The following is a 12,608-nucleotide window of genomic DNA, read 5'->3' as shown; positions in this document are numbered from 1 at the left end:
GTGTTGTTTCCTGAGATAAATCAGTAAGATTTGTTTGCTGCAAAGAACTAGAATTCAAGTTCACCTTGCAATTGATTTTATTGAGATGGTATGTTGATCTTTCCACTGCTATGTCTGAGGTCCGTAGGATTCAACAGAAAAAGTACAGAGGACTGCGGCCAAAAAAGCAAAATATTATCCATTTCCTTTGCACGAATAGAAACACAGTCCATTCGCCAAAGCAACAAAATCTTCTGATTAAATTCTATGGTTCCACATTCTGTTGCTTTACTTAAGTAATATATTATTACATGATTCCGAGCATGAACTTTATGAAGCATATAAAAAAAATATTTGATAAAAATGCATACCTACATTGTTCTTTTTGGAACTTTTATATTGCAAAAAGAGATTTAAAAAACCCAATTGATAGGAATTAGAATAGAATAGAATAACAGAGTTGGAAGGGACCTTGGAGGTCTTCTAGTCCAACCCCTTGCTTAGGCAGAAAACCCTACACCACTTCAGACAAATGATTATCCAACATAAAGACTCCCAGCGTTGGAGCATTCACATTTGGTGCGGATTCTCCTATTCCAGATTATTTCCATACACATTTGAGATTTTTTTTCATACAGATAATACCATCATAATCATAGTTCAGTTAGAACATGTGCTATGGCAGAGATAAATTACCTTCCCCTTCCCTCCCACCTGAGGCTGTGGAAAAGCCAATTTAAAACATGGAAGCAGTTTAAAGCAATATTCAGCAAAATTCTACTCTTACCTCAGCTAATACTATTTTCTTGTTCTGAGGAATTGAATTTACTTCCACTTTTACAGATTTTTCTTCTTTATTATAAAAACATGGCCCCTGGAAAGATAATTACACTTCTGTACCCAAAGGAGTAGAAAGTTGCATGATATGTAAGCAATCAACACCCATATAAGCAGAGATTAACGCCAACATTAATATCAGACCAAAAATCAAGCACTGTAGCCCACTCAAGGAATTACCAACTCAAACAAACAAACAAACAAACAAACAAACAAACAAACAAACTGTAAACAACAATCTAATAACAGAATCATCAAGACCATGGTCATCACCACTTACAGCACAAGCTGCAAGAATATAAACTGAGAACAAATCCCCACTCCCTTCTAGGGTTGATGATGTTGCCTAGTTGAATAATGAAATGTCTACAAGAAAATAACCAAGCTCAGAAAGTCCAAAAGACCCCACAGTTGAACCCTGGGCAATAAATATTCTCTTCTATCAATATGCAAGTTATGCTATTCTTCAGAATAAATGTATACAAAACTGATACAACAAGAGCAACAAATAGACCCTTTAATAAAGAAATGACATTTGATAATAAACTCACAAATAAATAATTTAGATCCTCCTTTGGTAATCTAATATCCAATGTTGGATGTTTATATTTAATATAGTGAAATGTAGTTTTCATACAGAAGGCAAAACCCAAACTAAATTCCTTATGCTCTTCATGAGATCCTTTTGCAATAAGATACAGTCTTTTTTCTATAAAAGAAAAGGAAAAGAGTGTTCACAAAAGCAATTGCATATGTTTTTATTGCCACTTTTAAAAAACCAGAGTCAGTCTACAATGGAAGAATCGAATGGAAGAATGCATTACAGCAATTCAGTCAGAAGATGCCATTGAATGGATCAGTAGTTGCTGATAAAATGACTAATTTAAGACAATCATGTGCTAGGTAAGATTATGCCACATTAAAGGAATGCTATTCTTAATTTAAAATGAAAGGAAAGGAAAGGAAAGGAAAGGAAAGGAAAGGAAAGGAGGAAGGAAGAAAGGAAGGAAGGAAGGAAGGAAGGAAGGAAGGAAGGAAGGAAGGAAGGAAGGAAGGAAGGAAGGAAGGAAGGAAGGAAGAAAAAAAAAGAATCTCTAAAATGCAAATTTTCCTATCTGGCTAATGTAAACTGCCAACTCGAGCTGAAGCTAATCCTGGAAATTTACTATCCACCCAAAGTGTATAATGAGGTCCACTTGTATAGATACTGTATGTGCAAATGGATATCTATGTCTGTCAGAAACCACAACCCAACAAATTAAAGGAATGAACAGTGATGAATCTCAGTCACTTATAAACCACCCATTTATAAAATCAGTTTATCTCCATCTTTGAATACCAATCATTCTCTCACATGGAAAAAGTGACATACACATATGTGAACGGCTACCCATCCCTACTTCCTGCGGAAACAGGAAACAGAAATGAAAGTATTAGCAGTGCTAGACAGGAAACAGCAAAGACAGGAGACAAGAATGTGGGCTCAAGATATGCCAATGAGAGCTGCCTACTGACTAAGAGTGACGGGAAATAAAGACGTTTTGTTTCAACTTCACCTAAAAGCTTAGAATTTACCAAGGAAGTAAGCAAGCAGCCCTTCCAAATTAAGGTATCCATACTTTTCAGCAGAGAGCTCTATAGTTCATTTATTCTCAGCCTGGTCTTTTATTCTTCTCAGCAGATCTAAGACCACCCACCAATCCCAATTCACATGTAGTGTACATGTATGTACTGTAGAAAGAAAAATCCAGCTCCATGTTCTTGTAGAGGAAATACAATATACAATGTTACCTGGTACTTCACTCCTTTCAAATGATGATATTTCTTTATTAGAAATATATTTTTTCATAGAACTTGAGTAGAACTTCAATAGGTTAAAGAGATCATTCTTGATGAATCGTATTTATTTTTTAGGTTTACTGGCCACCCAATTCCAGAGCAATTCAGTTTACATTTTTTAAATTATTTTTTTTTATTTGCATTTATATCCCGCCCTTCTCCGAAGACTCAGGGCGGCTTACACTATGTTAAGCAATAGTCTTCATCCATTTGTATATTATATACAAAGTCAACTTATTGCCCCCAACAATCTGGGTCCTCATTTTACCTACCTTATAAAGGATGGAAGGCTGAGTCAACCTTGGGCGTGGTGGGACTTGAACCTGCAGTAATTGCAAGCAGCTGTGTTAATAACAGACTGCCTTAGCAGTCTGAGCCACCAGAGGCCCATTTTAAAAGAGTAGATTGGTGTTTCTTAAACTTTTTTCCTCTCAAGAATCCTTCCCACTTTAAAACAAAACAAAACCATAGAGGACCCTCCCCCAAGAGACTTTTTGTTTTATGAGTTATATTTGTTGATAAGTACCATATCAAAAATTAAAACTGACACATTTGCTGCAGCTGCAGCTTTCCATGCGCTAGGGTTTTTAATATTGTTTAGGTGGGCAAAATTTTGAGAGTCTCGGAGCACACTTTAAGAGACATGGGAACAGATAAATAACGACAAAGAGAAGACATCATAAAGTTGCTTAGTGTCGCCTCAGTGAGATGGGCGACATAGAAGTTTAATAAAATAAATAAATAAATAAATGTCTGTACAGGAGAAACTCCATATAGTACCAGTAATGTCAGGTCCTACCCCAAGGCCTGGAATAACAGCCAAGATTTTTTTAATAGCATCAGGGTGGGAGCCACACCCTGCATGATTACAGATGCTACATCTTCTCTGAGTTTACAGAAAAAGTAATATTACTTGAGTTTTGCTCTTTTTTCTTCTCCACTTCGACCTCCAAACAGCGGACTTGTCGAGACTATAGAAATACAAGGAAATACAAGAGGACACTAAATTTAAAATTAAAATGTAAAATTCCTGCTATTGGTTTTCCCTCTGAATGATAAGATGGTATGCCAACCAGCATTCCAGGGTTGGTGGGAATAATACCCTTTTCCTATAACATGATATGGCTGAGAGCAACTACTGAAATGTAACTCTTCTGCTAACATTTTTAAAGGCAAGTGACAAATGTTTTGTATGTATTTATATATGTATTTAACTATACATAAAATACATACACACACACGTTTAAAATCTACGTAAAGGTAAAGGTTCCCCTCGCACATATGTGCTAGTCATTCCTGACTCTAGGGGGCAGTGTTCATCTCTGCTTCAAAGCCGAAGAGCCAGCACTGTCCAAAGACATCTCCATGGTCATGTGGCCAGCATGACTAAACTCCAAAAGCACACAGAACGCTGTTACCTTCCCACCAAAGGTGGTCCCTATTTTTCTACTTGCATTTTTATGTGCTTTTGAACTGCTAGGTTGGCAGAAGCTGGGGCAAGAAATGGGATCTCATCCCATTATGCGGCACTAGGGATTTTAACCACTGAATTACCGACCTTTCAATCGACAAGCTCAGCGTCTTAGCCACTGAGCCACCGCATCCCTTAACATCTAATAACAGTAATAAATAAAACATTTTATATTTATTAAGCTATCTCACTGATCTATCAACTATATTTTTTACACATTTAAAATCTCTTTTTTTACATGTTGGTATATATCCTATGTGGTATACAGGATACACTCTGTGCATAACTGTATACAATTGTGTATAAATGCATATTACTGATGTAATTATATTTTCAGGAAATAGAATACTGCCATAATCCTAAATATTATTCACTCTGACAAACGGAATAGAAGATCAACTGTGAAAATCCTAAGGTTTAAGTATGAGATCACTTGAACAAATCATGATTCCTTAATCGAAAGTTTCAGATATCAGTTAGGAAAAAGAAAAGATAACAACTGGAAATTGCATTCATTTCATTCCATTCCCTTTTAAGAAAAAGTAGCAGAGGAAAGAAAGTAGATAAAATACTTACCAGAAGAACTCCATTTGTAATGATTATTTCAGAAAATCTTGATCTAAAAAAAAATCATATAATAATTACTTTATTTATTCAGTAGTGCAGGATTTTTAAAGTTACTGTTAAAAAAAAAAAGCAATTCCTAGAAATGTTGAAAACAACAAGGGAAACCAGTAGTCGCTCAGGATGTTTAAAATGCAAAGTTACTTATGAGGTTTTGTCAAAATGCAGAGCAGGACTGTTAAATAGTAGAATATCGTTAGATCTTAGTATGACAGAAAATGTTGCCCAGTATTTCATGCAGATGACAAGCAGGGACATAACATATTCTCTAGAGATTACTTAGATTCTGATTTTACCTACCTATGCAGTAACTCAAATTCTAATTCCAGCTCCTCGTGTTCCTGAAATTAGAGGAAAATAAGTGTAAAGACTACCAAAACCATTCTAAAAGGGTTTTTTTTTAGGAATTCTGAGAGTTGTAATCTCACCACAACTGGCTCAAAGATGCTTATTCTTTGAATTACTGTTATGTTCAAGCTTAATATTATCTGGATTTTAAACCATAGTTGTGGAATAAAATCATAACATTAAATCATAGCGGGTGAACAGCCACATCAAGTGGAGCTAAGAATAGAATAGTAAATAAAAAGATAATAATTTAAATATCTTACAAACACTTCAAGCTTAATATCACTAGCATGTAAAATTATAGGTTGGGCTGTATATGCAGGTTGCATGGTTGCATGGTTCAGATCTGTATATCATTTTCGTTGCTCTGAGAATGATATGTAAGACTGTGAGTTAACTTTTCTACTAACTCCATTCTACCCTCATTATATCCACAGACAGATGGGCTAGCCTACAGAAAGGATAGACTCAAGCTCATTTCTGTCTGTCTAGCTCTCTGGTCTATAATTTTTTTTTTTAATTTAATTTTGTCACAACAGTATACATAAACATTGTCATAGTAAAAAAAAGAAAAACATATCATGAAATATATATATATACATATTTACATATATACATATATACATACATACATACATACATATATATATATGTATATATGTAAAGGATATGCATAGCTATATTAATTAGAAATAATAAAAAGAACAATAGGACAGGAACAGTAGGCACTTTTGTGCTCTTATGCCTTATAGTCCTCTTAGGAATGGGGTGAGGTCAATAGTAGACAGTTTTTGGTTGAAGATTTTGGGATTTTTTGTAGAGACTATGGAGTCAGGTAATGAGTTCCAAACAGTAACAACTCTGTTGCAGAAGTCATATTTTCTGCAATCAAGTTTGAAGCGGTTGACATTAAGCTTGAATCTATTTTTTGCTCTTGTAATATTGCGATTGAAGCTGAAGTAGTCATTTACAGGAAGGCTATTGCAATAGATGATTTTGTGTGTTAAACACAGGTCATGTCGAAGTCGACGTAATTGTAAGTTTTCTAATCCCAGGATTTCAAGTCTGGTGGCATAAAGTATTTTGTTGTTTTCGGAGGAGTGAAGAACTCTTCTAGTAAAATATTTCTGGACGCGTTCTATTGTATTTATGTCAGAGATGTGGTATGGGTTCCAGACTGATGAGCAGTATTCAAGAATAGGTCTGGCAAATGTTTTGTATGCTCTAGTTAGTAGTGTAGAGTTTTTGGAAAAGAAGCTGCGTAAAATTAGGTTAACTACTTTTAGAGCCTTTTTTGCTATGTAGTTGCAGTGGGCTTTGGCATTTAGGTCATTTGATATGAGAACTCCAAGATCTTTGACAGGGTGAGGGTCGTCAGTAAGGTAATGACCATCAAGTTTGTACTTGTTGATAGGATTCTTTTTTCCAATATGTAAGACTGAGCATTTGCTGGTAGAGATTTGGAGTTGCCAAGTTTTAGACCAATCGGAAACTAAGTCGAGGTCTTCTTGAAGGGTAGACGTATTGTTAGTGGTATTAAATAATTTGACATCATCAGCAAAGAGAACACAATAACTTGAGATGAGGTCACAGAGATCATTTATGTATAGTATGAAGAGCGTTGGACCAAGAACACTACCTTGGGGAACGCCACTTTTGACAGGAACAGGATTTGATATAGCGTTACCAATTTTGACCACTTGTTGCCTGTTTGACAGAAAGGCGTTTATCCAATTGTGAAGAGGTCCCGAAATGCTGTAGGATTTTAGTTTGAGCAGTAGTTTATCATGTACTACTGAATCAAAAGCTTTGCAGAAGTCTATGTAGATTGCATCTATTGCTTTACCTTGATCAAGGTGGGTAGTCCATATGTTTTTGCAATGAAGAAGTTGTAAGTTACAAGACAATTTTTTTCTGAAACCAAATTGTTTATTAGAGAGAAGGTTGTTTGTTTCAAGGTGGAGTGTAATGGATTGGTTTATGATAGATTCCATTACTTTGCATGAGACACAGCATAGAGAGATAGGTCTGTAATTTTCAACTAGGCTTGGATCTCCTTTTTTGAAGATAGGGATGACTGTGGCTAGAGACCAGAGTTTTGGAAGGGAACTAGTTTTGAAGGCTTTATTAAAGATTATGCTTAAGGGTTCAGCTATATTAATTGAAAGTTTTTTTAAAAAGTATGCACATAGTCCATCTGGTCCAATAGATAAAGATGGTTTCAGGTTGCGAAGGGCTTTTTCAACATTATCTTCAGTGAAGTCTATATGTGTTAGGTCATTGTTTTCTTTTGTGAAGTTTATATGAGTTAAGTCGTTGTTAATATTATTGGTACGATAGGGGAATGTTGGATATGAGCCATCACTGTTTACAAAGACTGAGCCGAAGAATGTGTTGAAGAGGTTTGCTTTAACTGTTTCGTCAGTACATTCTTTGCTATTAGGTTCTATTAGTGGTGGGATGGATCTTGTTTCTTTAAGTTTATTGTTTACAAAATTATAGAAAGCACGATTGGAATTAGTGCGTAGAAGGTCTTCTTCTTGTTTGGTGTGGTAAGTGTTACATTCTGTTTTATTTGGTTGCAAATATTCTTGTAGCTGTTTTTGAAGTTTGCTACATAACCCTTTTTGTTTTTTTTCCAGAGGGATTTTTTTTTGGATTGGAGTTTTTTTATTGATATGGGTAATTTGTTTTTCTTTTTGATTTTGGTGGTGATTTGTGGTACGTATAGTTTGATGATTTTATTGATTTCAAGTAGGAATATTTTATAGTAGTCTTCTACAGTGATACAAATGCTACAATTCTTTCTGGAGGATTTTTATTTTAGAGGCTATCATATTGAGCTCCTGTACTTCAAAATGTATTTAAATTTATTTTTAAAACTACCGTATATGCCAGGCATCTTTATAGAAACATTATAAAATGGGTTTCAATGATGGTAAAATGATGCTAGAATAAAACACAGCAAAAACAAACAAACAAAAGATAGAAACAGACTTCTGCAAGCAAATGTTCTCTCCAGTTACTACATAACCAAAAATAATTTGGTTACTACATAACCAAAACAATTATTTTTCCCCCATATGCTCAAAAATCCATGTATAGTTTTGTGCCAATTTTCCCTAACATAATTTTTTGCAAGGCATTTTTCACAATATAAACCTATCCATAATATATTTTTACATGTGCATTTTTTTACTACAGTTTTACTATACTGTTTAGTAAAGTGTGAAAATAAAAGGATAACCGCATTCTAGTTTGCATATTAGTTCAGGGTGTAAAATGATTACATCAGTTTTGTGTGTGCATGTGCATGCAAAAAATTGATTACTCTTGAGTAAACGCACAAACTTGCTCTGTTAAAATGTTAATTAAGGTTACACAGACCTTTTTGTCACAGTTAAAACGCATGAGTACTTTTTCGTTCAGTGGGAGTTTTGCGATATCAAAGCGTACAGTGAAAAGCTGGTCATCTTGACAGACATCATCATCATGAACACTCAGCTCCAACACATTCTGGTAAAAGAAACAAAAAGTTGTTAAAAGGTAGATATGTCATAAAGGGTAGAATATACATTTGGATGTGGATAGCATTGGGCAAGGAGAGGTTGAAAGATTTAAGGTTCTTTGGTTTAGGTAAAAGGAAGTATGTGATGAGATGTGCTGTACATTTCATTCTTTGCTGTTATTAAAAAATAGGAATCTGGTTGAACTGATAAGGAAGCAGTTCTGTAGGACTGTGGAATGGTCTTGCATGGTAGGTCCAACAGCTGCTCAAAATGTCAAGTTTTGGAAATGAAGGCTACAAATACATTGATTATGGGCTTCTACAGAAGTACCAAAGGTGCTTTTTCAAGAGGCAACTAGGCTTTCTTGTTTTTGTTTGAATAAGTTTCGCTTCTCATCCAAACAGCTTCTTCAGTTCTGATGGATGAATAGAATAGAATAGGATAGGATAGGATAGGATAGGATAGAATAGAATAGAATAGAATAGAATAGAATAGAATAGAATAGAATAGAATAGAATAGAACAGAACAGAACAGAATTGAATTCATTATTGGCCAAGTGTGATTGGACACACAAGGAATTTGTCTTTGGTGTTTGAACTCTCAGTGTACATAAAAGCTGTAAGTGATAAATCATAATCATAGTCATCATAAAAATACATTCATCATAAATCATAAAATACAACACTTAGTGACATTCATAGGATACTAAATAAGCCATCAACATTCTAGGAAACTAAATAAAACAGTACAAATCGAAAAGACACAAGCAACAAAGTCATAAGTCATAAGTAGAAAAGGAGATAGGTAATAGGAAAGATGAGAAGAAGAATAGTAATTCAAGCCTTACTAAATAGTTTGACAGTGTTGTGAGAATTAGTTGTTTAGCAGAGTGATGGCATGGGGGGGGGGAACTGTCCTTGTGTCTAGTTGTTCTGGTGTGCAATGGATGATGGGGAATGGAAGGATTTATATTCCTTTCAGACAGCTGGTCATAGGAATATCAGTCCTTCCATTCCTCACCATCCAGTCAGAGCCAAAGAAGCTTCTTGGGTGAGATGTGATGGATTTCTTGGATTTCTCTGACAAAAACTTTAGAAAGTTGGTATTGTTATCATAAAATTAAGGCTGCATTTGGCTTCATGCTGCAAGCTCTGCCCCTTTTGTGCACAAGTGGGGAACCTGACATAGAGTGGCCAATATTCCTGAATGAAAAGAAACGGGGTTTTGTAATACCCTGTTATAACTTTCATTCTTATCCCCTTTTGTGCCACCGAGCATCCACTCTGTCAGTGCTCGGATCCAATGCACCAACTACATAGAATTCACAAACTTAAGACACAGCATTTGAAATATAAATGAAAATTGCCTTCAAGTCTATGAAGGAAAGGAATGAGCTTGGCCCCTGAGTCTCGGAGCATACTAACTTTTGACTGGCCACAGCTTACCTAATCATTCACCTCTGCGATCACACAGCCGCTGAAACTAAAATCAACAACGAGTTGCTTACCTTTACTTTGGACTGCACCATGAAATGAAAAGTTTCATTCCAGACAGGGTCTTTGCAGTTGTGAATGGTCTTTGTCTGGAACTGTGCAGAAGAAGCAGTTGGCAGTTGCAGCTTCGAGTAGCAGTCAGGATGGCTTACTATTGTAAAAGATCAAAGTATAAATAGTTATGTGACAGGTGATATTACTCTGTAGCATACATTACAGAGAAGATCAAGGCAACATTGGGATACCTGAAGAGGAACAGCAGGTACTTTTCTGTATACATAATATCTCTTAATCCTCCCTCCTTTGTTCTGGCCTATATTTGCAATCTAATGTTAGAGAGCATAGCAGAATGATGTACAGTTTGTCCTTGACTTACAATAGTTCATTTAGTTACTGTTTAAAGTTACAATGGCACTGAAAAAAAGTGGCATGGCCATTTTTCACACTTACAACCGCTGCAGCATCCCCACAGTCACGTAACCAAAATTCAGATGCTTGGAAACTGACTCATATTTATGACGGTTGCAGTGTCCCGAAATCATGTGATGACCTTTTGCGAACTTCTGACCAGCAAAGTTAATAGAGAAGCCAGATTCACTAAACAACCATGTTACTAACTTAACAACTGCAGTGATTCACTTAACAACGGTGGCAAGAAAGGTCGTAAAATGGGGCAACATTCACTTAACAACTGTCTCATTTAGCAACAGAAATGTTGGGTTCAATTGTGGTCATAAGTCGAGGAGTACTTGTTTATTGTAAGAAGATAAACAGCAGAAGAATTTCTTTAGTCATAATGTGGTGCATCTATGTATAAACTGAGTGGGGTTTGCCCTAATACAATAATTGTTCCAATTGCTACTTATGACTGCAAAACCTGGACTCTGAAAAAGGCAGCTAGGAGAAGGGTGGACATGTTGGAACTGAAATGCTGGAGGTGACTATTACGCATCCCACGGACTGCAAAAATAACAAAGTAGTCCTAGACCAAACCTCACCCAAAATATCGCTTGAAGCCAAGATCGCCAAACAGAAGCTGTCATACTTCAGATGTGTCATGAGAACTGACTCGCTCAAAAAGTCAATTGTGCTGGGAGTGATCAGTGGGAAAAGGAGAAGGGGCCTTCCTAGTATTTGCTGGCTGGACACTGTAAAAAATGATGCTGGGATGACCATTGTGGTGTGGAACAGAATGGCATGGAGAGTACTTATCCATAGAGTGTCAGCCCCAACGCGCAGCTGCGTGTTGGGGCTGCCATTCCGGGGGTTGCGGAGGTTCTGGCGATGTGGATGCTCCAATGGCACCCTGGCTCCTCAGCTTACTTCCTGGCCACCAAGCAACATGAAGATCCCTCTCCCGGCTTGCACCATCGCCGCTCATCAGCTGCAGGCACCGCTTGATGACATGGTCATCATCATGGCAGCCTCCTCTGGATGTTTAAGGCACTCGGACTGGCAGCAAGCATTTCTGAATGGACTTGGCAGCGAGTGCAGCTGGGAGTTGCTGACTGAGCAGCTGTTGAGGGCGGCTGAGAGACTGAGAGTTACAGAGAAGTTTGGAAATGGCTGTAATGATTACTAATCTGGAGAGGCTTTGAAATGGCTGGAATGCTGGCCAATCTGGAGGAGTGGCCAGCAGGCTGGGAGCGTACGGGAGTAATGACTAATTGCGGTTTTTAATGGAACAATGATTAATAAGTAGGGAAGAGCCAGGTTAAGGGTCACCTGGGTGATAAAGTTTTATAAGGTGGTGGGGTGCACAAAGCACTAGCTCCAAGAAAATCTTCCTGTATTACTTTATGGATGTTAGTTCGTGCCAGTAAAGGATTCAAACCATCATTTGAACAACGGTGAATCCAACCTATACATTGACTATCGGGCTGATTGCATAAAAAATAAGACCTACAATCAAAAAATCACCTCCAAACCCCCCATCACCCATAACAATCAACCAGCCATCCCAACATTCAATCAAGTACCCATCACCCTACCATCCATCCAACCAACCACCCAACCAGCCATTCAAACAGCCATTCAGCCAGCCATCCAATCAGCCATCCAAACAATCATCCAAACAACCATCCATCCAGCCATCCAAACAGCCATCCAAACAGCTACCCAACAATTCACCCAACCAGCCATCCAAACAGCCATCCAACCAACCAGCCAAACTATCATCCAACCAACCACCCAACCAACCACCCAACCAAACATCTCAATAAACAATCAAGTACCCAACATCCAAACACTCACCTCCCAAAACATCCATCCACCCATCCACCCATCTATACAACCACCTGTTGTACACAACCCCCAACCTACCAACATCCAAAACTAGGTATGCATGCCCCTTACCTCTTCAACACCAATTATTACAGATCTCAAATGCAAATTGATAAATGCGAGAAGCATTGTTAACAAATTACCTGAATTTATCCTCTTGTTAAACAGTGGTACATTCGATATCATTTTTGTTTGTGAAACATGGCTGAACTCATCCCTTCCTG

General features: G+C 37.0%; 1 protein-coding gene across 1 annotated transcript in view; it reads right to left on the bottom strand.

The window, feature by feature from the left end:
- Window positions 1-12,608, bottom strand: part of LOC131187597 (cytosolic phospholipase A2 epsilon-like) — a 52,079-nt gene that overhangs the window by 30,268 nt on the left and 9,203 nt on the right. Inside the window, exons 3-9 of the mRNA XM_058162023.1 lie at window positions 10,116-10,252; window positions 8,486-8,614; window positions 5,051-5,091; window positions 4,703-4,745; window positions 3,569-3,626; window positions 1,368-1,525; window positions 767-853 (exon numbers count right to left, since the gene is read on the bottom strand). Coding sequence (XP_058018006.1) covers window positions 767-853; window positions 1,368-1,525; window positions 3,569-3,626; window positions 4,703-4,745; window positions 5,051-5,091; window positions 8,486-8,614; window positions 10,116-10,252 — 653 coding nt within the window. The remainder of the gene's footprint in view (window positions 1-766; window positions 854-1,367; window positions 1,526-3,568; window positions 3,627-4,702; window positions 4,746-5,050; window positions 5,092-8,485; window positions 8,615-10,115; window positions 10,253-12,608) is intronic.

This window comes from Ahaetulla prasina, chromosome 1 (assembly GCF_028640845.1).
Source record: "Ahaetulla prasina isolate Xishuangbanna chromosome 1, ASM2864084v1, whole genome shotgun sequence".
Lineage (NCBI taxonomy): Eukaryota > Metazoa > Chordata > Lepidosauria > Squamata > Colubridae > Ahaetulla > Ahaetulla prasina.
Note: the sequence above shows the minus strand (reverse complement) of the source record. Positions and strands in the feature narration are given on the sequence as shown.